Genomic DNA, 25,240 nt, shown 5'->3' with positions numbered 1-25,240 from the left:
GTAATATTATTTTTGTTTTACAACATTTGAGGAGTGAAAATTTTTTAACTTAAACATTCTCATAGAAAAGAAATGATAGATGTATGACTACCAACTGGAATATATCCGAAACCATGATAAAAGTAAAGCAACTTCATTAAAAAATTATTCTTAATATATGATTCTTAATTCAATCAACTCATAGGATTCTAACTATATGTTTATATCTAAACTATGTAAACTCGAAAATTAATGGAATTTAAGGGGTAGTTAGTTTTAAGTAAGATTAAAGCCTAACCTAACACTTAGATTTAATTTTAAAAAACGTACATTTTAGCTGTATATAATATGAAGATTTAAAAAGGGAGTTCATTTTCCCACTCTCCTTTTCTCCACTTACACTCCCTTTTGCTTTTTAATACGTTTTAATCAATTTTGTTTTTTTTCTTTCCTATTCTACTCTTACCCTACATTGATGTTTTGATAACTAAAATTAAGAAAAATTAACATAAAATAAAACATTAAACAAAAAAAAAGAAGAAGAAAGAAGTGAGAGCGTCTTCTACGCCTTCAATGAATAGTGAACACGTATCATAAGAGCCCTTTTTTTTTTTTGCCTAAATATTTTCGAGAAAAATATAAATTTGTATGTGGACGACATTTGATTGTCTCGCTTGAGCTTAAGGATTAATTCCTAAAGGTTTCCTTCATTCTGTCAAAAGTGATTTTATGGATTGCATGTTTTGCTGCAAAGAATAGAATGCAAAGACTATGCTTTTTTTCCAATTAGGAGGCATGATTAATGGTTACCGTATCAGTTATGTTAAGACTTTGGAAAAGGTCAAAGGAGAGAAATTTTTTTTAAAAGAAGTCAAAATGGACAAAATTGCCCTTATTTATTTTTGAATTTCCTAAGAAATTCTTTACAAATTTTGGCTTTTTCCAAAAGTAAAAGTTTTTTTGTGGCCAAAACCTAAATTTACTTTTTTTTTTTTTTTTTGAGGTCCTTTCCTATTGAAAGGGGCGATAGCATATTAAACTCACACACACAACACGGATGCTAGGACTCGAACCCAGGACCTTGCCTGAGGGAGTAAATACTCCAAACCACTACACTAGTGGGTCCTTTACAACCTAAATTTACTTTAACTTTTTAAAACAAACACATCAAAAATTGAATAAGAAGCCTTCAATTTTAAATTATTGTATATTTTCTTGTGGATTCTTACAGAAATGGGAAAAGCATGATTCATAAAAGCCTGAAAAAATAATTTCTTGTAGATTCATATGCCAAATTTTGGGTATTCCTTGGAAACAATTCAAGATGGTGGCTGAGTTTCGTCGTCAAAGGTGATGGAGGAGTGGGAAAGACAAGATGAAGGAGTAGAAGACGCTCTGACTTTTTTTTTTTGTTTTTGTTTATTTTATTTTATTTTGTGTTATTTTTTTTAAAATTTTATTAATGTAGGATAAGAATAGAATAGAAAAAAGAAAGAACAAAAAAGAACAAAATTGATTAAAAAGTATTAAGAGCAGTTCCATTGGTTAGCCAGGTCTGGGGCAAGGGGGGCCCAAGAAGAAAAAGGCGTTCAAATAGGCTTTTTTTGCCCGAGCTGGGTGTGGGCTCCACAAGCCTGGGCTGGCCCTCAGGCAAAACCAGCCCTTGCTCTACCTTAGGTTTGCTAACATCGGCAACCAAAAAAAACTAAAAAAACTAAAAATTTCAGAATTTTTTAAAAATAAATACGTAGTCATATTTTTCACTTCCCACACCAAAACTCTATACAAATTCATCTCCTCATATCTCATGTGAATAGTGATTGCCATGACAATAGATGGAAACACCACAAGTCTTTTGCAACGGCTGCCACTATTCAAATGAATAGTAATAGCCCTTGCCTCCCCTTGCTTTTTACTATGACAAATGAGTGAAAGTACTCTAAAAAATAAAATAAAGTGTAAGTAAAGAAAAGAGGAGTGTCAATGGAGTGCAGTGCCAAATACATTTGATTTGTGGAAAAATAATTTTATAGAAGAAGGGATTGGAGGAGAAGCGGACCAATAACTAGAGAATGGAAAGACTTGTCTGTTTGTGCCAATGAAGACAAAAATACTTAACGAGAGTGTCTCTTTGCTCTCATGCCAAAATAGTTGACGAACAATATGCAAAATTATATATGCAAAACAAAAAATGTACTGTAAAAAAGGTCCCCTTTCACGCCACCATTATTAACAAAAAATGATTCTCTTCTCTTTTACATGATATCAAATGCCTTTTTGCCCATTGGTGCTACACTATTATCAATCTTTCACAATCCTAGCCCCAATTGAAACTTTGAAAAGAGGAAAAAGAAAACAAAGGAAAAGGAAAGAAAAGGAACGGTAAGGGAGTGGAAGGGTATATTGGTAGTATTCTACGTGTCATGTTAATGCATATATATAGGTATCCATACTCGAGTGCCATCGCCCCATCAATCGTCTTGTGTACATTTTATATAAATGATATTAGGAACTTAAGACCTCAGGTGCAATGATAAATACTTTTAATAACTTGAGCTACAATTTCATTACTATTTTATATAATTCTTCGTTAGAGAATCTATCTATCGTCATGTTTATTGATTAGGATTTAGGGTTTAATTTATAAAGATAAACAATGAAGTAATTCTTTCGAAATTATAGTCATAAATTTTAAAAAATAAAATAAGGACACACACACAAAATTGGGCTGTCGATATATACATCCAAAGACAAAATATCACAAAATTTGACCTAGTCGATCGACTTAACATCCAGACATTTTGAGTATGAGAATAGTTTATTCCCAATGTTATTTTGTACTAACGTCTGGACATTTTTGACAAGTGTCAAGGTAGATACTAGTTATAGCACATGCATACATGGACTGTCAATTTTCATTGTGGGATATTGATGTTCATAATTGTTTCTCCTTTTTTCTTTCGGTTTTCCTCTTTCAATTTCATATGCCCCATCTTAAATTCAGATCGGTTGGAGTCTATATATGATTGTATAATTGGAAATGGATTCTCATTGTAAATTCAAAATAACATTTTCCAGTGTTGAGGAGAGAATAAATATATCATTTGTGTGATCTACCTCTACACGAAAATGAGAGAACCAAAACCACTCAATCTATATTGACAAATTTGTAGATATATGAATATTAAAATTAGTGCCAATTTAAAAGGCGAAGCCTTTATAAGGAGCTTTGCTTCTTCACCCATGATGGTTTCAATTTTCAAAGTTCAAGTTTCTTTGAAACCCTCTCTCTCTCTCTCTCTCTCTCTCTCTCTCTCTCTCTAGACTGTAGAGCATAAATTTTTTTTAGTCAGCATCAAACCATATATATACATGAGATATACTTTGCAATCTAATACTTGCAGTATTCTATTTTATTTTATTCCCTAATTACAAGATTCCAGGAATTAAACTTTTGAACTATTATTCTCATTATTTCTCAATGCTTTTAGTTACATGAACTGATATTTGTATATATAAGCCATTGAAACATCTCTTATTTCACATTCCAAAGCTTGAAGCAATAGTGTTCAGCCTTGCCTGTGTCTTTGAAACAACAAGGAGGGTGAAGCAGGGCAGGAAAGCAGAGTAGAGAGAGAGAGATGGCGGGAAACGACTGGTTAAACGGTTATTTGGAAGCAATTTTGGATGCAGGAAGTAACACAAGGAAGATGAATGATGGGAGGGTGAAAATTGCAAAGTTTGAAGAGCAAGTAAAGGAGGAAAAGATGTTTAGCCCCACTAAGTACTTTGTGGAAGAAGTTATCAATAGCTTTGATGAGTCTGACCTCCACAGGACATGGGTTAAGGTCTCTCTCTCTCTCTCTCTCTCTCTCTCTCTCTCTCTCTCAAGTTTTTGCAGCTTTTCCTAACCTCATATCATACCTCTCCCGTGTCTTGCAGCTTTTCCTAACCTCATATCATACCTCTCCCGTGCTAGCAAGACATTGAATTAATATCTAACCAATATTTTCGAAAACAAATCTGTTTTGAAAAACAATGATAATGCATTTCCATAAAGCACTTGATGGATGTTATATAAATATATTTAATTAGTTAATTGGAATGAGATAATATAAAGCACTTGTGGAACTCAATGAAACAGAATCTGATTCACAACATAGGAATAGGATGAGTGATGAGAATATGTTTGAGGTTTGTGAGGTCTATGTTTACTTACACAAACACAATACTGATTTTCTCCTAGTGTAGACCTCACGATAACAAATGCTTTAAAAAAATATGAATTCATATATGTGGTGGTGGTGGTGTTGGTGCAGGTAATAGCTACAAGGAATACCCGTGAACGCAGCAATAGGCTTGAGAATACGTGCTGGCGCATTTGGCATCTCGCTCGTAAAAAGAAACAGGTGATGAGAAATCTCATCTCTCACAAAGACAAAGTGCATATGTAATATTAATAGGGATATATGAAACAATTTCCATTCAACATGAAAGTAAAAAGAAAATAAAGGAATCTCATTCCATTTAAACTATATATATATATATAATGTGCTTAAAATTAATTAGGAAATATAAGTTGAAATTAATTGGAGACACATAGAAGTGAAAGTTGTTTAATTTGGTGGGTGTGTTTGTGTGCGTGACTGCTGCAGATTGCATGGGATGATGCACGAAGACTTGCAAAACGACGTCTGGAGCGAGAACAAGGGCGTCACGACGCAGAGGATGATCTTTCGGAGCTGTCCGAAGGGGAGAAGGAAAAAGAAGGGGAAAAGGAAAAAGGGGAACCACTTGTCAAAGATATTTTAAGAACTATATCCGACATCCGCATATGGTCCGATGATATTGATAAGTCTAGGCATCTTTACATTGTCCTAATCAGGTATTTCATTCATTCATTAAATACAGCAAGTTTAAGTAAAAGCATTGCATAATTTTTCATACTGTTTCATGTTTCTTGTTCTTACCTTGCTGTAGCATTCATGGGTTGATTCGTGGAGAAAACATGGAACTCGGAAGAGATTCTGATACAGGTGGTCAGGTGATAATAACAATAATATACTGATTAAGAGTTAGACTAAATGATAATTAAGATCATAAAAAAAGAGTGTGTTGGTTTATGGACTTACATATGGTAGCTATTAATTTAGGTGAAATATGTGGTGGAACTTGCTCGTGCTCTGGCCAATACAAAAGGAGTCTACCGAGTTGATCTGCTAACTAGACAAATTACTTCACCGGAGGTTGACTCTAGCTACGGTGAACCCAATGAGATGCTCATTTGTCCACCTGATGGCAGCGGCAGCTGTGGAGCTTATATCGTCCGAATCCCCTGTGGGCCCCGTGACAAGTAATAACTCACTCTTCTCTTGTCTTCAACCCTAATGCTATGACCCTAGTGTCTACTGATTATGGTGAACATGAAGAATACATACTTGAATTTGATTGAGGCATACTGCCTGCAGGTACATACCTAAAGAGTCACTTTGGCCTCACATACCTGAATTCGTTGACGGGGCTCTCGGCCACATTGTGAACATGGCAAGAGCTCTTGGTGAAGAAGTCAACGGAGGGAGACCGACATGGCCTTATGTGATCCATGGCCACTATGCTGATGGTGGGGAGGTGGCTGCTCACTTGTCCGGGGCCTTGAACGTGCCAATGGTGCTAACTGGACATTCATTAGGCCGAAACAAGTTTGAACAATTGCTCAAACAAGGGAGGTTATCAAAGGGAGACATCAATGCAACCTACAAAATCATGAAGAGGATCGAGGCTGAGGAGCTGGGATTGGATTCTGCTGAAATGGTGGTCACCAGCACAAGGCAAGAGATTGAGGAGCAATGGGGACTCTATGACGGCTTCGATCTCAAGTTGGAGAGGAAGCTCAGGGTTAGGAGGCGTCGTGGAGTTAGCTGCCTTGGACGATACATGCCAAGAATGGTGGTATGCATACTGCACAGTCGCTCTCCTCATTATCACTGATTGTGGCTTGGCTTTTTCATGACTAAACACTGCCATGTCTCAAACTTCATTCTTTTCTTTCCAAATTCTTGTACATACTAATCACTACGTGATGGTGGCACTAGGTTATACCTCCAGGCATGGACTTCAGCTATGTTATAGCCCAAGATACGGAAGGAGATGGAGATCTGAAATCATTGATTGGCTCTGACAGAGGTCAAAACAAAAGGCATCTGCCTCTAATATGGTCCGAGGTTGCATATTCTTCCACCTATTTTTTTCCTTTCATATGTTCCCACCCCATTCATTTAGTTATACAAAAGAAAACAAACGAAACAGTCTACAATCTCCTACATAGCTTTTCCTATAAACAAACTAGGCTTAGACTTATAATATGCACGTTATTACCTATTGATAACAAAAAGGATTTAGTTTCACTTCACATGTGGGGAATCAAAGAACCTAATTAGAAATGTCTGCCATTTATTTTGTTTGTTGCAATGCAGGTCATGCGATTTTTCACCAACCCTCACAAGCCCACCATACTTGCACTGTCTCGTCCTGACCCCAAGAAAAATGTCACTACATTGCTCAAGGCATTTGGGGAATGCCAAGCTCTACGGGAGCTAGCCAACTTGGTAAAGTTCACACTTTAATTTCCCATAACTAAAATCGGCTTCAATACAGTACATAATATTGCTGAGTACAAATACGGAGCATCACCTATTGTTTAAAGCAGAAACTAATACTTGGTAACACCTATTGTTTATGCAGACACTAATACTTGGTAACAGAGATGACATTGAAGAAATGTCAAATAGCAGCTCAGTTGTTCTAACAACTGTGCTCAAGCTCATTGACAAGTATGATTTGTATGGGCAAGTGGCCTATCCCAAGCATCACAAGCAATCGGATGTGCCTGACATATATCGTCTAGCTGCCAAAACAAAGGTGCATACTATGTGATACAGGGCCTCAACTATTTCTTAATAGATGGACCTGGGATTGTTTCTTTTTCTAATATGCACACATTACCTGCTAGTCTTTTCTTTTCAACACCTAAATTACTAACAGTAACACTTTATGGGGAATTCTATTGAAGGGTGTTTTCATCAACCCAGCTCTCGTGGAACCCTTCGGTCTCACAATTATAGAGGTTAGCCTATGCTGCTATTATGCTTCACCTCTAGCCTCTAGGCTGTAGTAGGGATAATCTTGTGAACCTGTAATTACTAACCCAAACACCCCCCCTCCCCCACATTTTTCTCTCAAAACGATTTACATGTTTATATTCATGTGATTATGTTTTCAGGCAGCTGCTTATGGCTTACCAGTGGTCGCCACGAAAAATGGAGGACCTGTGGATATTCTAAAGGTAACTAGTACATGTCCTATATCCAAACCCACAGGAGTCTGCTATAATATAACCTACTAATAATGTATTTGGAAGTTTAAGAAAAACCTTCAAGATTCCATGTGACTAAAACGTGCAGGTGCGGATGTATGTCTAAGAATACTATTTCTACCACATTATTTCCATAATAGAGGTGGAGCACAATTGTATGTGTGGGTCTCACTTCTATTAGAGATGTGATGAGTCCAATCTCTATGACAATGTGGTACAATTAGTATCACTTTATGTCTAAAGAACTAATGGGTAGCTGACTCTGTACTATCAGGCACTAAATAACGGCCTCCTAGTTGACCCACACGACCAGAAAGCAATAGAAGATGCACTTCTAAAGCTTGTTGGAGACAAAAACCTCTGGCTTGAATGCAGAAGGAATGGCCTAAAGAACATCCACCGCTTTTCGTGGACAGAACACTGCCGAAACTACCTCTCCCATGTTGAACATTCCCGACACCGCCACCCCACCACCCGCCTTCAGATCATGCCAATTCCTGAAGAACCATTGAGTGACTCTCTAAAAGATGTGGAAGATCTTTCTTTGAGATTCTCTGTAGAGGGAGACTTCAAGCATAATGGAGAGCTTGATGCAGCAACGAGACAGAGGGAACTCATTGAAGCCATAACTAGAATGGCTTCATCCAACAGCAATACTGGTGTTAATTATGGTCCTGGTAGAAGGCAGAGGCTATTTGTAATAGCCATTGATTGTTATGACCAGAATGGAGATGATGCCCAGATATTTCAGGAAACTCTGATGTGTGTAAAGAAAGCAGCAAGCGTAGGCCATGGCCAGGGTCAAGTAGGTTTGGTGTTGTTAACTGGTTCAAGTTTACAAGAGACCATCAAATCATTTAAAGGCTGCCAAGTAAACATAGAAGATTTTGATGCGTTGGTCTGCAAAAGTGGGAGTGAAATGTATTACCCATGGAGGGATTTGGCAGCTGATGCAGATTATGAAATCCATATTGAGTATAGATGGCCTGGAGAGAATGTGAGGTCCATGGTGCCAAGGCTAGCCACGTTAGAAGCTGGGGCTGACGATGACATCATGGAGTATGCAGGATCAAGTAGCTCTAGGTGCTACTCTTATAATGTGAAACCAGGAGCCAAGGTGAGAAACTTACTATGCTGTAGAAAAATTACTAACCTCAATGGAAAGTGGTGCCTTAAGACATACATTTGTAGTTTCATAAATTTTTTATAATGATCTGGTGTATCAATTTCAGACTCGAAGGGTCGATGACGTGCGCCAAAGGCTGCGGATGAGGGGCTTCCGGTGCAACCTTGTCTACACTCGTGTAGCATCAAGATTAAATGTTGTACCACTAGTTGCATCAAGAATACAAGCACTAAGGTTGGGTTTCATTTACTTACTATATTATGCAAGACATCAACAAAATGCCTAGTTATGATTAAATTACTGTTCTGTTGTGCTATGTAGATATCTTTCCGTCCGGTGGGGAATTGATCTATCCAAAGTGGTTGTGTTTGTTGGGGAAAAAGGAGATACAGATTATGAAGACCTGCTGGCTGGCCTCCATAAGACCCTAGTTCTAAGAAGCTCGGTTGAGTATGGCAGTGAGAAGCTTTTTCATGGTGAAGATAGTTTCAAAAGAGAAGATGTAGTCCCACAAGATAGCCCTAACATCGTCCTTGTGGAGAGCTATCAAGCCCATGATATCTCAGCAGCAATTGAAGCAATGGGGATCAAGTGATTTTAGTTTTTCCATAATTTCTCCTTTACTTCTCTATATAGGGAACATATTTCGATAACTCAAGCACAAGTCTGAGTACCACACATAAGAGAATATACATCCCAACTTCTTGTAAGTAATTTCCGTTTCTGCAAGTATATACATATAAAATAACTGAAAATTTCATTTTTCCGTGCATCTTTTAATTTCATCACTAACTACTACAAAAAGGGCTCCCATCTATGAAATCCTGTCTACTACACATTCAAACACACCCTAAAGTGCTTTGTTTAAGCATTTGTTAGGCCAATTGTATTTCATTTTAATAATTATGAAACACAAGACTCACCTATATACATGTGGTGAATAATGGCAGATATATTTCTATCAAAAGCCATGTTAGAGAGGTGAATGTCAAAGCCATGTTTCATCATTTTCTCTAAGAGAACCAATTTATCAAAAATTTGAATGATAGATTTAGCACAACTAATGAAATTCACCACTCACTTGAGATACAAACATATTTTCATGTACAATATAGTGTTTGCAACAGAAATAACGTCTATTTACTAAAGACAAACTACTTTCAACTTGCACTGTGCCAACAACTAAAGTAAGATCATTACGTCCTTGTTGCAACAAAGGTATCAGAAATTGTTTTTGACTTTTGTTTGGACACTTACCTGAACAGCAAACCAAGTAGTCCAGCCACTTGAGATACAAACATATTTTCATGTACAATATAGTGTTTGCAACAGAAATAACGTCTATTCACTAAAGACAAACTACTTTCAACTTGCACTGTACCAACAACTAAAGTAATATCATTACGTCCTTGTTGCAACAAAGGTGTCAGAAATTGTTTTTGACTTTTGTTTGGACACTTACCTGAACAGCAAACCAAGTAGTCCAGCCAACTGATGATTCCATTTCTCAGCCTTCCATCTTGCCCAAATTCATGCCCTAGTTTCAAGTTTTTATGCACAAAAGTCCACTAACACTTTGTATTCCTCTCCACAAGCACATTTAACCACATGAGATATTTCCTGTAAACAGCACAGGTTCAACGAACGAAAGAATACAATTTATTATAAAAAATCGTCTTCTTTTCCAAAATATATGCACTGACCCTAGACTTCAATAATCATAAATATCCAAACCATGAAATTTCCACGGAAACTATGCACCATATGCCAGATAATTCCCTTCCATGTCTATTTCAGTAATAACCCTTCCTTCCACAGACCCAGCTTTGGCCACTTTGATTGGCCATATCATCAAATGATCACATGGTTATTACTTTCTGTAATCTTTAAACACCAAGGAAAAACCTGATAAACAGTCACCTTCAGTTTCTCAATTTGGTCCTGCAGAGACTTCAGGTATTCAGTTACTCCAGCTTTATCTGATAGAAGGGCATCGTATTCCTCTTCAAGGGTGTTTACATCCATTGCCCTTAGCTCTGGCTGGAATCACCCATTATGAGAAAAGAAATCAACAATTAGTGTGATGCCATTGTGCCAACCTCACAGAGTATATCTTAGCAACAAATTTCAACATCCTATAAATATCTGAAATGTGTTCCACGTCTGATTACATTATGCTCACAGGCATGCATTCATGCACAAAGACTGCACCTATTTGTATTGAGAAAACAACTGACCTTAAAATCATTTTCCCTGCAATTTGCTTGCTCAATAGCCTGTTTCATCTGAATTGGCACAAGAAAGCAGCATAAGAATGAGGGTGCTTCAGAAAATATTAGCTTCCTTACGTTTCTAGCTACAGACATCATTTTTTATTTTTCACAAGGAAAAGTAGAGAACAAGAACAACTAAGCTTGGTAAAATACTCCTTCAGGAGAATAAAGTCGAGAGAAAAAAATAAATAAATAAAACTTCACAATGAATAAACAATCACACCTTGAGTTGTAAAGCAGAAATCTCTGAGAGATGTCAAATAGTTGCAACTTTAATTTAATGATGTGAGAAGTAGAGTAAACTTCATATGATTCACTTCAACTCAAATTGAATCTCATAACAGTAGGTGTCCATTTATTTACATTATAAATACATACATATATAGAAGGAAGACAGACAGACAGACAGACAGAGAAAAAGAAAGAAATTCTCTTGTTGGACAATCCAACATGTATGTCGCCAAACTGCAAATCAAGACTGTTGATTAGGGGGGAATCATGTCTAAATATTGCCCTAATTGACAATCTAAGAACGTAGCATGTCAGACTCTCTGGCAGGATATCCTTTATGCGAACCCCATCTAAAAGAAAGAATCAATACATCTTAATTTTAGTGGAACAGCATCCCAGTTTAGAGGCAACCTTGCGGTTTTCTATAGCAAGTTCAGATTTCATCTTTAAAATCTCATCAAGCTTGGCTTTAGCAGAGTCCAACGTGGCCATTAGGTTCTTCCTTGCATCATTGCCCTGTTATTTAAAAATAAATCACGAGATTGCCACTGCATATAGCTCCATACATCTCAAGGATCAATGAAAGTAGTTTCATACCTGATTGCCAATGCTGAGGTGGTTATCAAAGCAAGCCTTCCCTGCAAAGAAGTACAGTTTATGAAGAAGTTGAAAATATTATATTCCTGAGTAAAACTACTATCCTCAAGAGACTTCATCTTTAATTACAAGGCACACTGCTAGCATAACATGGAGCAAAAGATATTTCCCTATCACTGATGTATAATTGAGGCAAGTTGCTCATAGCCTCTTACAATACCTAATTTGGTTCAGCTGGTTCACAACCCATGATAAATACCTCAATTTATATGCTACCTTGAAAAGAAAAAAAAAAGGATAAAATTATAAATACCAAAGCGTCTTTGCCAGGAAGGCCATGCTTCTTTCTTAAACTGAATGATTATTACATATTTTCATTTAAAAGGTAGGGTGCAAAGGCAAGTAAACAGCGACTTCAGAAGAATCAACAGTTAAAGTGCAACAGGTTATGGAGTACTAGCTTTCATTCAGAAGGACTTAACCTTAGACAGCATAAATAACTTTAACAGATCACATTTCATTTGCTCGCGTCACCATTTAATTATATTTTATACACTACAGATTCTTGATGATAGAAGAAGGGGGTAATGTAAGAGTATAAAAGCCATAACTTGAAACTCACCTCTTTGCTCATCAGATCTCTCCTTAACCTGCATAAATTCTAATCAGTCCTGCAACACAATTAACTTCTAGCTGCACAATTTTAAACTTTAAAACAGAAGCAACAGCAAGAAAGATAAAAACGACTCGGCAGCAGTTACAAGAGCTTCATAATATGTCAAAGTATGGGAAAATATATTCATAAATTACACTCAAAGATAGGATGAAAAATAACTTCCATAATAGGAACATTACCCTTTCTTCAATCAAGACATCAAGTCAAAGAAGTGAGGCAATTGTACACCTACTAACTACTAGAGAAAACTAGAAAGACATCCAACCACACCAAAGGAGCTAATATTACATATGTAAATAAAGAAAGACGAAGGAAAACATGAGGGTGTACCATTCCATGCTCTCCCAGTTCCATATGAGTGTGATGAGAATAGACCCAATCCTGATCAAAATTGAAAAGGGGAACTCTAAATGCAATGAGAATAGAACAAATGCGCATAAATGTGACTCCAAAACCAAACCTGCTGTTGCTGCAATTTGGCATTGATATCCTCTCTAACCTTCATGTAGTAAGTGCTGTTATGACGAACATGGAAAGTTGATAAGTTGATATGTGATATCAGCTGCATTCAATCAATTTAACTTGCATGTTGAATTACCTTTTTTCTATAAGATTGGAAGATAAGTTGGTCCTCTCTTGTTCGATAAGCTCCAAAGTCTACATAGGTATCAAAATATTTCTTGAGCATTACAACTTTCAATTTGATTGATTATTACATTAACTTTGAATATGAATATGGCAAGCCACACGCGCACAAAGAGGCTACCTTTATAAGGGTGGATGAATCAGACTCCAAAGAAGCTATCTTTCTCTGTTTTTCCAAAATCAGTGAGCATATTTGACCCTTCGTGTTCTTCATATGCTCAATGTCTTCCATGAATCGTTTTGTTTCAGATATTGCTGCAACAATAATGAGTAAACAGTTCAAAAGTGTTAAAACAACTAATTGGAAAATAAATGTAAAATTATATTCAGATTTCACTTCTCAAACTCAATTCATTTAAATTATTCGATATGCAATAAATGACGAATGCTGGATTACAAAATACACAACTAACTGAAATGAAAAGAAAACTTAAATGACTGTAACATCCGCACTACTGTAAGGAAAAATAAAATTGAATGATAAACCCAGAAAGGAATACAGCTTAGGTACAGCCTGTTATGGAACCACATATGATCCATAATTGATTCCAAAATCCTGTGCGATACAGGACTTATAAAAAACAGAAACCATAATTACGATACTCAAAAAGTTGAACATAGATCCAATTCAATTGAATGCGTCTCATGCTTAAATCTCACTGTCCAAGCAACAACTTCTCACTACTCATGTGACCAAGAATCAAGTGTAGCCAGTTTTAGCATGGAATCAAGATAGACCCGATTCAACAGTATCAAGGATGTCCTTTAAAAATTACAGGCATTTTGTTCACATATTAGATGAGGCTATTGTAGTAGGAAGCTGGGATGCAAAGTCCATGTTCCAGCATTTGAGAAATAATAATACACAAATAAAAAGGTTAGACGATATAGCAAGTCATGCTAGCAGACAAAGTTGAATAGTGGCCCTCATATTGGTACTAGAAGCAGGAAATATCTTCCAACTTGAATTGATCTTCGATGTGAAACCAAACTATTATATATGCACCGCTCTACTGAAGTATGTGTAGTTTTTCCCTTTCCGAAATACAAGCAATTTAGAACATTTGCTAAATCTATTTAGGACTTTTAGAAATTAATTAGGTAGGGCAAAGAAAAATACGGATATTAACCAAATTTAAAGGGAAAAGGAATCTTAATTTTTACTCATTTAGTTTTAAAAAGAATGAAAAGATTTATATACATGGCAAGTGGACAGAGTACAGACACACCCAAAAAAAAAAAAAAAAAAAAAAAATAGAAAATGCCTTATAAAATAGATTCTTAAAAATTCATCGATGATCAACTAAACAAAAATACTCACGAATTATTTATAAATAAATAAAACTGTATAGATGTATGTGTAAGAAGTTGAGGGTGGAAGTTTAAAACAAATAGAAACTAGAAGAGATATTAACAAATAAAGTTTTGCTGAATTACTCTTCACAGATTATTCATAAATTTTAAGAAATAATTAAAAAAACGAAATTACAAGTGAAATAATCCGAATTAAGTTTTTCATTCGGAAAAATTGAGTAAAAATAAGCAGAAATTATAAATGCCAACAGGAAGAAGAAGAAGAACCAGAATTGAGATCGCTCTCCATGGTCTGAATGGTGGTCAGTTGCATTTGCTCTTCCACTGAGACCTTCGCAGCTTGATCCTCCACATCTATAATTTTCATATCAAAAAGAAAAAAAGCAATCAAATCATATTTGTGTAAGGTAATCTTAACAGAGATCGAAACGCACCGTTCATCTGAGAACGCAATGTCTTCATGTACTGTAAGTATTCGTCCATTTTCTTCTTCTTCTTTACTTTCTTGCAGAGAGCGAGCGAGAGTGTGACGATTGGGGATTTTTGGAGGGAAAGTTAACAAGTGGAAGATGGGGGCTCTGATCGCGTGATATAGCCCCTTACTAACCCAGCCCAAACAAATAGTGCTAGTCCCTGAGTTGATGTGGGCTGATTTTTATGGCTTATTATCACAAAACGTCCCTAAGGTTTACGAAACTATCAGATTGCATCCTTAATGTTTTTTTGTGTCATTTATGGTCCTCAAGGTTAGTATGTGCAATCACAAATGGTCCCTGACGTTAGGTTCTGTCAAAAACTCTGTTAGTTTGCTGACGTGGCATACATGTATATCACAAAACATCCCTGAGGTTTACACACTTATCACAAATGGTCCTTACGAATTTATTTTTTTTAAAATTTAAAATTCATAAAGTTTTGGTTTTCTTTCTAAAATTATTTATAAATGAAAAAACAATTTATAGAAGGATTTTAATCTTGAGGACCATTTATGAACCCTAAATCTTTAGTTTTTTTTTTTCATTTTTAAATTTTATGAATTTTAAATTATTTTTTAAAAACTTCATTAGTTTGTTGATGTGGCATATATATATGAAGCCCACATCTACAATAATATAGTGTCACATGTATTTAAAATTTAATATATATATTTTAAAATTATTATAATTCATAAAATTTTAAAAAGAAAACAAAAATTTTATGAATTTTAAATTTAAAAAATTAAAAAATTTCGTAAGGACCATTTGTGATAGGTGTGGGAACCTCAAGGATGTTTTGTGATATACATATATGCCACGTCAGCAAACTAACGGAGTTTTTGACGGAACCTAACGGCAGGGACCTTTTGTGATCATGCATGCTAACTTTGAGGACCACGAATGACAAAAAAAAACATTAAGGATGCAATCTGATAGTTTCGCAAACTTTAGGGACGTTTTGTGATAATAAGCCGATTTTTATTGGGCCAAAAGACAGAAAATTTAGAGCTAAGAAAAATTACTTTTTGTTTCAGAGCTCCCCTTTCTCGAACCTTTATGCGAGGGAGAAGCGGATTTATTTTCTTAATCAATTGGTCTAGCTGCCTAACTCACCTCTCTCAAATCAAATTTACCAAATCAATTGGTCTAGCTGCCTAACTCACCTCTCTCAAATCAAATTTACCATATTAATCAACTAGTTTAACTCGCATATGCCAAATTAGTTTTCCACTTTTTTAAAGGCCAGTTTGGCATTACTGTGCAGTGAAAATAATCGTCGTCAGATTTGCTGTGAGAGAAAGCAATTTGGTGTTTGGTAAAATTTTTGTTAAAAGTGTTGTTAATATTGATTTTATGCATAATCAGAAAATGATTGGCGCATAATGATTAAACCCAGCGCCTCTTCAAAATTGATTCATGCATAATCAGAAAATGAAAGCAACTCATTAGCTGCTTTTCCTTATTGCTTTCTCTCATAACAATTTTTAACAATAAGTGATTTTCTCACAGTTTACCAACATTTTAAAAAAATCACTTATCACTCCAAATAAGCAATACCAAACGGATACTAAAACAAAATAACTATTTTATCCTTATTTTTAATTTAGGTAATAGAAAATAATTTCAACACATGTCACAAATGGTTAAAAAAATAAGTACATATCGGTCATTAAAATAAACTATATGTGACTTCTTCTCTCGCTCTTTCACTTGAGTGGTCATTCTGTATGATCCAAATGGCGATCTCAACGAGATTGGGAAGGCGACTGTCCCTCCATCAGAGGCAGCAGCGGTTTGGGTTCGGAGCCTTTCTCTTCAGATTTTCTTCTAAGAGAGTATTTCGTGCGATTCTCATAAGTCTCGCCTTCATCGCTTTTGTCCCTCCCATTTTCTTCTTCTTCAAGCTCAAACGCTTTCACCAGGTAAGCTCTTTTTCTTTCACACTCTATATACGTTTTCTTTGTACTAATATGAAAAGACCCATAGGCTAATTTTGACATTTTCATTCATAGATGTTTGTGTTTATGCTCAAGCGCATATGTATACTGTATGTATCTATGAGTTTATTGTTTTGTTAAAGCTGAGAATTTTGGATTTGATAGGGGCTAAATGGCTGAAAACAATTTATGTGGGCGGTTGCAATTTTTTGAAATAATGGCTTTGGCTTAATTGATTTGGGCAAAGTGGTAGTATGTTTCATTTGGGTTACTCAACGTCTTAGAAAAGACAAGGAGTTCTTAAATTTATATTTGTCTTTTGATTTAATAAATCTTCTCTTTTTTTGCATTTCTTGGATTAATTTTTGGGTGTTCGATTCTAGTTAAGTAGATTGTGATGGCAACAAACTGATTGACGCATTCTTTCATGGCTGGGCATATCAAGTTGTGTAATGTAGTAACGGTGCATGCTCATAAATTCTCTTATATTCATTGAGAAAAATGCAGCATTTTACTTAGATAATGTGTAGAACTTATAATATTTTTCACTGTAGACTCAAATATTTACTTTGTAAGTTTCAATTTTTCTACAGACGCAGTTAAGAAAGTGTGGCTGGCTAAATGAGCCTCCTCTTGTGTGTGCGCATGGTGGTGACTCAAGTAAGGCCTTCCCTAACACGGTAGGCTCGCAATCTTAATTAATTAATTTAGTTGGTTGGGTAATTTAGTATTCAGTATTGTCCAACAAAAATTTAGTGACTAAAAGTTTTGGCCTGACTTGGGGCATAGCTTGGGTTCACCCTCCCCAAGTTAACCTGTAAAGGATCAACAACTGATTACATGTTTACCTCCTAGAACCGTTGAATAGGTGAGGCCCATGAATAAGCAGCAACCAAATTTCCTGTTGTTCTTTATAAAATTGAACTTTGAGTAAAATAGATCAAACTTTTTGTACTGCGAGAAATTTATTCTCTTAAAGTTCTGACTGTTGAGTTCCCTGTCCCTTCTCGCTATCTCTCTCTCACATGATGTTATTATTTGTTCACAACTAAACAGATGGCTGCATATCATTTTGCTCTTCATTCTCAAGTAGACTGCATTGAGATTGACGTTTCTCGTTCTTTGGATGGAGTTCTGCTTGCGCTCCATGACAGGTACATTGGTTCACATAATGTTCATAGTTTTACCCCTAATCTAGTGATTGTCATCTTACACTATTCGACTACCTTATTATTAACAATTACTTTCAAATAACTTTTCTTTTATGAACAACAAGAAATCTACGATGAACTTTATGTTATCATTTTATTATGTAATAACACACAAGATGACCGTCCTAGAGTCCAGACCACACAGATTATTAATCCATGTGATTTCATAAACATAAGAAAAAATGAAATTGAGAAGTTTATGCACCTTAGTCATGAAGTTTCAAGGTTAACATGCACAGAGTTTTTGCACCTTAGTAATCAAATGCTCGTCATTGATCATCCAGATGTTTAAAGTGTAGTTGTAACTAAGCAAACCAAAGAAATGAAGCTTGTGTTTGAATGTTCACAGCCAACTCGAATTCTGAGGATTTAGATATTATTGGATCTCAGACATGACATCAAAATACCATGTCAACTAAAAGTTTGATCATATTATTTTAGGTTCTGTTGGAGTATCATTCGTTAGAATTGTATTGGTAGATTTGATTCTCAAATTACACAGGCAGGGATTTGCAGCGGTTAACTGGAAACAATGCTTCTAAGGTTGGGTACTTAAGTATGAAAGAGGTGAATTTTCTTTGCTATCTGGCTTTCTTGTAAAATATGATATACGATCTTTCTATCCTGGCTTTCTTTAGAACATTATATTGTCTGTATTTTTAAATTATATTGTTAGGTATTTGTGATAATGTTGATTGAGAATATATATTTAGTTTGTGGTTGTAGATAAAAGATCTTGGTTCTGTGCATCAATCTGCAAGGAAGTTCCCAGATGAAAATGTTCCTACAATTGAAGAGGCTTTGGAGGTATCTTTCATGAACTCCTTTTATGCTCTCTCAATGATAGTTTTGAATCGTTACAAATGATCCTTTTGGTGTGCCCTAGCAGCTGCCTCCATCCCAATTGCTCTTTGACTATGATTCTGAATTGTTGCAGGTAATTTCAAGTTCAGTCCGGCGGGTGATTCTAGATATAAAGGTCGGGCCTCCATCATATGAAAAAGGGCTTGCAAGCGATGTTCTTTCTGTTGTAAGTTTTCTTTTTTGCTTCGTTTTATTCTATATCTTTAAATCATTAAAATCACAATTTACTCTTAAAAAGGTACAAAACATAGTCAACATCTACATGTTCACGGAAGTCATAGGAAATTTTATCTTTATTATTTATTATTGCTACCTTATTGTTATTGTTATTCACACACATGTAATTTCAATTGACATGGCTTTCCAAGTTGCCTCAAGCTTCTCAATGAAACTTTTTCCAGGTTAAGAGGATGCAGTGTATGAATTGCCTAGTATGGGCTAAAAGCGACAATTTAGCAAGGGACGTAATCAAACTATCATCAGATGTCACGGTAACTAGCAACATACAATTTTCTTTTTTCTGGTCTCTTGCATGATTTCTCAGAGACATGTTTGAATTTAAGGTATGATTTGGTTTGTGTTCATTGCTGAATTTGATTAGTTGAGGGACTTTTATCTCAAGAGGGTGGTTTCCGTACTTGCATAATTTTGATCAAGCTGTAGGTTCCTTTTACCTGCAAGCATCGTATCTCTTGAGTAGCAGGAGTCTACATGTAAAATTAGTTTTCTTTTAAAAATGTTTATTTTCCTTAAAAAATATAGAATTCTTTAATTGTTCTTTTCTTTTTCTTTTTAAAGCGCCTGAAGGTTTGTTTATCTTTTATTTTTATTTTTGTGCATTACTTCCAAACTTGTGAGCCATACACTTAAGGTTCGCCATTTGGTCCATGTGGCCTTGTGAGTGTAGAGTCGTAGACATACCCCTGATTGGAGCACCTTCAACAAACAAAGTAAATATGTTTGTGTGTGTGTGTGTGTGTATATATAGGTTTATTTTTTAGTTGAATAATCCAAACTGAAGTAACCATGATAGGAAATATCACTACTTGTGGTTCACCGCAAAAATACATATCATGTTTACTTTGTGAACCAGATATATTTACATATCTAGCAATTGTGAGACCCTCTTCATATCAAAATAGTAAAATAATAGCAAGAGTTTGAGATTGCTCGTCATTACCCAACACTAGTCACGACTTCTGTTGACAAATGTAAACACTTGTGGCAAAATTTTGAGAAGATGAAGCTGACAGGAGGAAGTGATTATTAATATTATTTTTCTTTTTTCTGAAGTTTTCTTCTCCCTTCTGGGTCGTTATGTTTGATTGGGTCTCTAAACTTCTGGACCTAGCAATTTCTCTGGAACCATCTGCATATGCCCTTTTCTTACTAACCAGTCAGTTCTATTTTTGTTTTTTAAGGAATACAATGACCTTTGTCTCATATAGTAGATTGAATTTAATGACCGTCTATTGGGTCTCTAAACTTCTGGACCTATCATTATCATGAACCATTTGCATAAGCCCCCTTTTTTTAACAAACCAGGTCAGTTCAATTTTTATTTTTTAAGCAGTATGATGACCTTTTTCTTATGTAAATTGATTTTAGATCTTCAAGGACAAACCTGATGTACAGCACTATCGTCGGCCCAAAACCACTTGGTCCAGTGCAAATACTTTAGTCTTTAAACACATTACTAGTTTTGAGTTTGCAGGATCTTTTGTTTCAGTTTGTTGTTGCATGTCCCTGCACCTGCAAGGCTGAATCAATGAAATTGTTTGCAGTCTCGCACTATGATATAAACTGTCAGTGAACAAAATTTGAGTTAGCGTTTGCCTTATGATGATGCAGGTCGGGTACATTGTTATGATTGATCCGTCTACCAGGGCCAGAACCAACTTACTGAGGATGAAAGGTGCTGGCGTCGTTGGTGTATACCACCCATTGATTGATGAGACACTTGTGAGAATTCTACATGGGTATGACTTTGACTTGAGGAATAAGCATTGTGGTACCTAGAGTATATGCATGTTATGAGATTTCATGCTTTATTATGTCTGGGTTTTAACAGGAGAAAGAAGAAAGTATATGCGTGGACTGTTGATGATATGGATTCCATGCAAGAAATGTTGTATGAGCGTGTTGATGCCATTGTTACAAGCAACCCCACTACGCTTCAAGGTCTAATGCAAGATATCAGAACAGAGTGTCTGGAGCATGGTTTCTCGTTATCAGAATGATATCCATTTATTTCCCAGTAGACTTGTACTTTTCTGGAAATCGGTATTCCACATTTTTGAAAATCTGAAGATATCAGGTCACTAACAAAAAATAAGGAAAGAAATCTGAAGATATCAATGTACACAGCGATTGTTAAGTAGTTGGTTCCTGCTCTCAAAGGGCCTGAGATAGATTTGATGCTGAAAAAGAAGCATATGATAGAATGAGTACTTTACGATCGTTCTGTTAAAAGATTAGTATGGCCGATAAGGATAAGGCATTGATTTAAATTGTGGTTGCCCATTTTGACTGAAACTAGGATTTTGTTACTTTTGACTTTGAGTTATGATCCTTTAATTGACTATTGCACTAGTTGAAGTGAACACCCACAATGCTCTGCCGACACCACACCCTCAACGACGCGTCTCACCATAGAGAAAAATTTGAACATCCAGTAATAACATTGTTTGTTATTCCTAACTAATCACGTTCCGCTATGAATGATAAGGATTCTATACGATGGAATGTGTTTGGATAGGATAGCAAAAAACGTTATTCTCGTGACATGCAAGTTCTTCTCCTCACGATGGGATGCTGTTGTCCCCCCCAAAAATAACACCGCACCACCCTCCTCAAACCCATGTACCCTTCATTCGAGCTATCTGTATATTGTTGCTATCCCCATTCTGGTCGTATAACTCTGTTGCAATCTATGTATTGTTAGAAATATCTTACCGTTTATATAAAAAATAAAATCAAACAAATGAGTAAATTAGTATAAGTTTAAAATTGCCATTGAAATGACATTATATAACTAAACTATACAATGTCTGTGTGTTTTTAAATAATGAATTATAGAATCCTACATCCAACCTCCACGTTGCTTTGCAGTTGACAAGGAGATACTTGTCATCAGCTGAGGGAAAATATCCTCTGCATTTCGTACACTTCCACTCACAAAAACACCGATTTTTCAAGAGTCCACGCAGACATACAAGCTCATTTCGTGACGTTGCTCAACGCCATACGCTGCAGAGTCGTAAGCACCTTAAGCGTGTACCGCACCGGATAGAAACTTGTTACTTCCCCTGCGAGATCTCCTCAAAAACACAAACTTAACTTTTTCTTTCTGTTATTTGGTCTGTCTGTGTCTCAGAGAGGAGCGTCCGTCCATCTGAATTCCCAACCACAAAAAATCTCTCCGGTTTCAGAAATTCAGATCCAAATTTTCAATTTTAATTAAATAAATCGAAACGTGGGAAAGCAAAAGAGGACAGTCAGACTCAGACATCGCCATTCATTTCTTTTTGTTTTTCCATTTCTCTGCATTCCAAGTTCATATCCAAGGCACTCCTTTCTTGACAAAACCCCCAAATCAATTCCCAGCATTCTACTTTCACGGAAAGAGTACAATAAGAATCAGTCGAAATTTCTCCGATGGCTTGTAACGGGTTGTCCATTTGGTTCAAAAAGAAGATCGTTGATCCTCTCCTCGAAATCCTCCGCAGGTACTCTCTTTCAGATTCAGTTTTTGCTCTCTTTTTTTTGCTCAAGTATTTCTTTTATTTCTCTAAATAATTATTGCCTACCAATCTTCCAATGGAAATTGTGCATTTTGATTCTTATGTTAATGATTTGATTGGAAAAAATTAAATGCAATAAGGAAGTTTCTTATTATTTTGCCGAGAACGTTCAAAACGAAATTGCGTATTTTTCTTCTTTGTCATTATTTGTTAATCTTATTACAAAACACTAAAATTTTATTTCATTATGATATGAAGGGGTGCAGAACCTAAGCTGTTGGCCTTCTCTGCAGCTCTTGGCATTACCTTGGGAGTATTCCCAATATGTGGTATGTTGTATCTTCAGCGATCTATGGCTCTTGCCTCTGAATTTAGTTTCAATACAGTCTAGTCATTGTTCAGAGTATTTTCATAGTTTTATCATGCAGCACAAAGAACAGAAAGGAATTACAATCTGAGATTTAAACATGCGGAAGGTTCATTAAGGAAAATGTAGGCTGGATATAATGTGGAGGATGTTGTTAATATTCCCCCTTCGTAGTTATAATGGATTTGTTAGTTGTGGAGATTTATCAGTAGTTGAGTTTATGTTGGATTCTCGAAATGTTAATAAATACACGACCTCATATTAGCTAATGTTTCATTAAGGGACAACTGTGATTCTGTGTGGGATGGCTATTGCATCGCTGGGGTCACATTGCCATGCTCCAACTGTGATGCTGACTAATGTCCTTGCTACACCAATAGAACTGAGGTACTTTTGCGTTTATCTAAGGGTCTTGTAGTTTGAATACATTGATGTTCTGCCAGTACATGCGCCCATTGATCTCGTACTTGGTACATTGTTTCTTCTGTAGTCTGTTGATATAGGCCATAGAGAATAGAAACAACATGTTATTGTGCATAAAAGAACTTCTCTTACAGCTTTCAGTTTCTCTTGTATCATTCATTTTACATTTAATGCTACATATATGATTGTATTTCTGATTGCTTTTTTGTTTGCTGTCAAGTTTAATTGTACCTTTCTTGCGCTTTGGTGAAATTATTTCTGGTGGAGCTCATTTTCCTTTAACTTCTGATGCTTTCAAGAAAGTTTTAACTGGCCAAGCTTCACGTGAGGTCTTGTTAAGTATTGCGCATGCGGTAGGTTGCCAACTTAACATCTTGTAATCATAACTCTCTCTCTGTCTTGCTATTTATGTTTATGAACCCTTCATGTCTAACTTATATCAATTTTTGCAGTTGTTGGGATGGCTCGTTGCTGCTCCTTTAATTTTTGCCGCACTGTACATACTCTTTCTACCATGTTTTAAGGTGTTGGTTCCCAAGTTCAGCACTGTTCCTTCAAGCCCAAAGAAAGCACTTTCACCCACAGAAGTCAGGCTTAAGGTAAGAGATGCCTGATTAACATTGTAATAACCGTGCAGTTACTTCTTGTGCCACAAACAGGGCACTTTGTTTCACATGTTTCTGACATTAATAATAACATCTGTACATAGAATATCACTGACACTTTCTCACTGTGCCCTCTGTGTGTATAAGTATGATGCTTTATGATGTTGTATTCATATTTTAACCAAGGTAGCTTCTGGACAGAAGAAGTCCATGAAAGTCTGATGATGATCGATTAATATATATTATATATATATGACAGGAAAACTGATGCATGTCATGTCTCTCTATTGAACTGCATCATCGGATGTATTGCTGTGCAAGACACCTCATTCATCGAATGGGTTATTGAAATATGTGTATTTTCGGTGGGAACACAAGCTGCAATTTCAATTTGTTTCAGGATTGAGCGATTTGCAATATAAATAAATCGTCTGTTTTTTTTTTCAAATAAAAGTTTAGATGATCAAGGAACTGTTACTTCCAAAGGATTAGGATACTGCCTGTTTTCTACTCACATATTTTTTTTAAATTTTTTTTGGGTGCCTTTGACAAGTTATTTGTTGGGATCATTTAAGTAAATACCAAAATTTTTGGCTATCTTACAGTGTTGCTTGCAAGGAGGAGGCTGAGATGACAATGGATTAGTTGGAAGAGCATCTTTTTTGTGTTGGGAAGAAAACAGCTTAGATTTTGTAGAATAGGCTTGCTCTTAGGAGATGAACATATCGTAGTTCTTACTAATGAACTTAAAAGCAAGCCATTTTGTCGACTCGCTCACGATGTTCTGTGGTAAAATTGGTTCAATTAATTAATTTAAGAGATAATTTTCTTTTTTCACTTGACGTGCTATAATTGGAGACGAAAATATTTGCTCGCACAAAAAGACAGACCTGGGATCCCTCGAATAACAAAGTTAGGTTCTTTCAGAACATCATGAAGTGCTCTTCTCATTTCCTTTCACCCATATAGAGCCACCTTTGCCTGACGAACATCAGTTAAAGAAAGTTCAGATAAACCTGTCAAGAAAACGAAATCCTGGGAAAAATGGGCTCAAATAATGTTTCTTTGCAATTAGTGATAGTTTAAAAAATGGGAAAGTTTTTCAAGCTGAAAGAAGTCATGTACAAAATTTAGTTGGCAACAGAACTCAGTAAATACACCCCAAGACACGGATTGAGATGGTTAAAATAAGGCCATGGCTGTAAATTACATATGACTATAATAACTTTAATCATATTGAATGTAAGACCTGGCTTTCTGCACCGACAATCATGTATATAGGAGAAACTAAATTGTCCATGATCAGAGTCAACAAATGACTTTCCATAGAAAATCGGTCTAACCCATAATTATTTATTTATTTCTATTTGGATTTGATTTTATGTTTATTATTATTTTTGG

General features: G+C 35.8%; 4 protein-coding genes across 6 annotated transcripts; 3 read left to right on the top strand and 1 right to left on the bottom strand.

Moving 5' to 3' along the window:
* Nucleotides 1-3,426: 3,426 nt before the first annotated feature.
* Nucleotides 3,427-9,240, top strand: LOC117637877 (probable sucrose-phosphate synthase 4). The gene is made up of 14 exons (XM_034372923.1): nucleotides 3,427-3,827; nucleotides 4,299-4,388; nucleotides 4,635-4,864; nucleotides 4,960-5,023; nucleotides 5,133-5,332; nucleotides 5,448-5,928; nucleotides 6,072-6,200; nucleotides 6,453-6,584; nucleotides 6,721-6,897; nucleotides 7,049-7,102; nucleotides 7,259-7,321; nucleotides 7,626-8,468; nucleotides 8,584-8,711; nucleotides 8,799-9,240. Exons 1-14 carry the CDS (start codon nucleotides 3,621-3,623, stop codon nucleotides 9,070-9,072), a joined length of 3,072 nt encoding a protein of 1,023 aa, XP_034228814.1. The 5' UTR covers nucleotides 3,427-3,620; the 3' UTR covers nucleotides 9,073-9,240.
* Nucleotides 9,241-9,648: 408 nt separating this feature from the next.
* On the bottom strand, nucleotides 9,649-14,753 carry LOC117637852. Its single transcript, XM_034372893.1, has 12 exons — nucleotides 14,648-14,753; nucleotides 14,481-14,567; nucleotides 13,021-13,154; nucleotides 12,853-12,911; nucleotides 12,715-12,769; nucleotides 12,585-12,635; nucleotides 12,201-12,228; nucleotides 11,579-11,619; nucleotides 11,393-11,497; nucleotides 10,715-10,762; nucleotides 10,398-10,517; nucleotides 9,649-10,097 (listed from the first exon to the last, which is right to left on the bottom strand). The coding sequence occupies exons 1-12, from the start codon at nucleotides 14,694-14,696 to the stop codon at nucleotides 10,029-10,031; spliced, it is 846 nt and encodes a 281-aa protein (XP_034228784.1). The 5' UTR covers nucleotides 14,697-14,753; the 3' UTR covers nucleotides 9,649-10,028.
* Nucleotides 14,754-16,394: 1,641 nt separating this feature from the next.
* Nucleotides 16,395-21,282, top strand: LOC117637044 (glycerophosphodiester phosphodiesterase GDPD4). Of its 2 annotated transcripts, XM_034371793.1 has the most exons (9): nucleotides 16,395-16,611; nucleotides 17,220-17,306; nucleotides 17,683-17,780; nucleotides 18,344-18,404; nucleotides 18,564-18,644; nucleotides 18,775-18,867; nucleotides 19,103-19,192; nucleotides 20,553-20,680; nucleotides 20,773-21,282. In XM_034371793.1, the coding sequence occupies exons 1-9, from the start codon at nucleotides 16,417-16,419 to the stop codon at nucleotides 20,939-20,941; spliced, it is 1,002 nt and encodes a 333-aa protein (XP_034227684.1). In that variant the 5' UTR covers nucleotides 16,395-16,416; the 3' UTR covers nucleotides 20,942-21,282. The 2 variants fall into 2 exon arrangements, with proteins under 2 accessions (XP_034227684.1, XP_034227685.1); XM_034371794.1 differs by lacking the exon at nucleotides 16,395-16,611 and having other exon boundaries at nucleotides 17,292-17,306; nucleotides 18,340-18,404.
* A 750-nt stretch (nucleotides 21,283-22,032) lies between these two features.
* LOC117637045 lies at nucleotides 22,033-24,595 on the top strand. 2 transcript variants are annotated; one of them, XM_034371795.1, is made up of 6 exons: nucleotides 22,033-22,429; nucleotides 22,703-22,773; nucleotides 23,093-23,198; nucleotides 23,455-23,587; nucleotides 23,687-23,833; nucleotides 24,445-24,595. In XM_034371795.1, exons 1-6 carry the CDS (start codon nucleotides 22,359-22,361, stop codon nucleotides 24,466-24,468), a joined length of 552 nt encoding a protein of 183 aa, XP_034227686.1. In that variant the 5' UTR covers nucleotides 22,033-22,358; the 3' UTR covers nucleotides 24,469-24,595. The 2 variants fall into 2 exon arrangements, with proteins under 2 accessions (XP_034227686.1, XP_034227687.1); XM_034371796.1 differs by lacking the exon at nucleotides 24,445-24,595 and adding an exon at nucleotides 24,099-24,395.
* Nucleotides 24,596-25,240: the final 645 nt, after the last annotated feature.

This window comes from Prunus dulcis, chromosome 8 (assembly GCF_902201215.1).
Source record: "Prunus dulcis chromosome 8, ALMONDv2, whole genome shotgun sequence".
Lineage (NCBI taxonomy): Eukaryota > Viridiplantae > Streptophyta > Magnoliopsida > Rosales > Rosaceae > Prunus > Prunus dulcis.
The sequence above is the reverse complement of the archived record's forward strand: the minus strand, read 5'-3'. Positions and strand labels throughout refer to the sequence as shown.

Bases quoted from the DNA above. Each gene is read 5' to 3' on its own strand.
- LOC117637877 (XM_034372923.1), top strand. From the start codon at position 3,621: ATGGCGGGAAACGACTGGTTAAACGGTTATTTGGAAGCAATTTTGGAT. The intron at 4,865-4,959 runs GTATTTCATTCA...ACCTTGCTGTAG, and splicing joins CTTTACATTGTCCTAATCAG to CATTCATGGGTTGATTCGTG. The intron at 7,103-7,258 runs GTTAGCCTATGC...TTATGTTTTCAG, and splicing joins TCGGTCTCACAATTATAGAG to GCAGCTGCTTATGGCTTACC.
- LOC117637852 (XM_034372893.1), bottom strand. From the start codon at position 14,696: ATGGACGAATACTTACAGTACATGAAGACATTGCGTTCTCAGATGAAC. The intron at 10,518-10,714 runs GTCAGTTGTTTT...GGGTGATTCCAG, and splicing joins GCAGGGAAAATGATTTTAAG to CCAGAGCTAAGGGCAATGGA. The intron at 10,098-10,397 runs GTGACTGTTTAT...TGCTGTTTACAG, and splicing joins ACCAAATTGAGAAACTGAAG to GAAATATCTCATGTGGTTAA.
- LOC117637044 (XM_034371793.1), top strand. From the start codon at position 16,417: ATGATCCAAATGGCGATCTCAACGAGATTGGGAAGGCGACTGTCCCTC. The intron at 16,612-17,219 runs GTAAGCTCTTTT...ATTTTTCTACAG, and splicing joins AGCTCAAACGCTTTCACCAG to ACGCAGTTAAGAAAGTGTGG. The intron at 19,193-20,552 runs GTAACTAGCAAC...ATGATGATGCAG, and splicing joins AACTATCATCAGATGTCACG to GTCGGGTACATTGTTATGAT.
- LOC117637045 (XM_034371795.1), top strand. From the start codon at position 22,359: ATGGCTTGTAACGGGTTGTCCATTTGGTTCAAAAAGAAGATCGTTGAT. The intron at 23,199-23,454 runs GTACTTTTGCGT...TTTGCTGTCAAG, and splicing joins GCTACACCAATAGAACTGAG to TTTAATTGTACCTTTCTTGC. The intron at 23,588-23,686 runs GTAGGTTGCCAA...CAATTTTTGCAG, and splicing joins TGTTAAGTATTGCGCATGCG to TTGTTGGGATGGCTCGTTGC.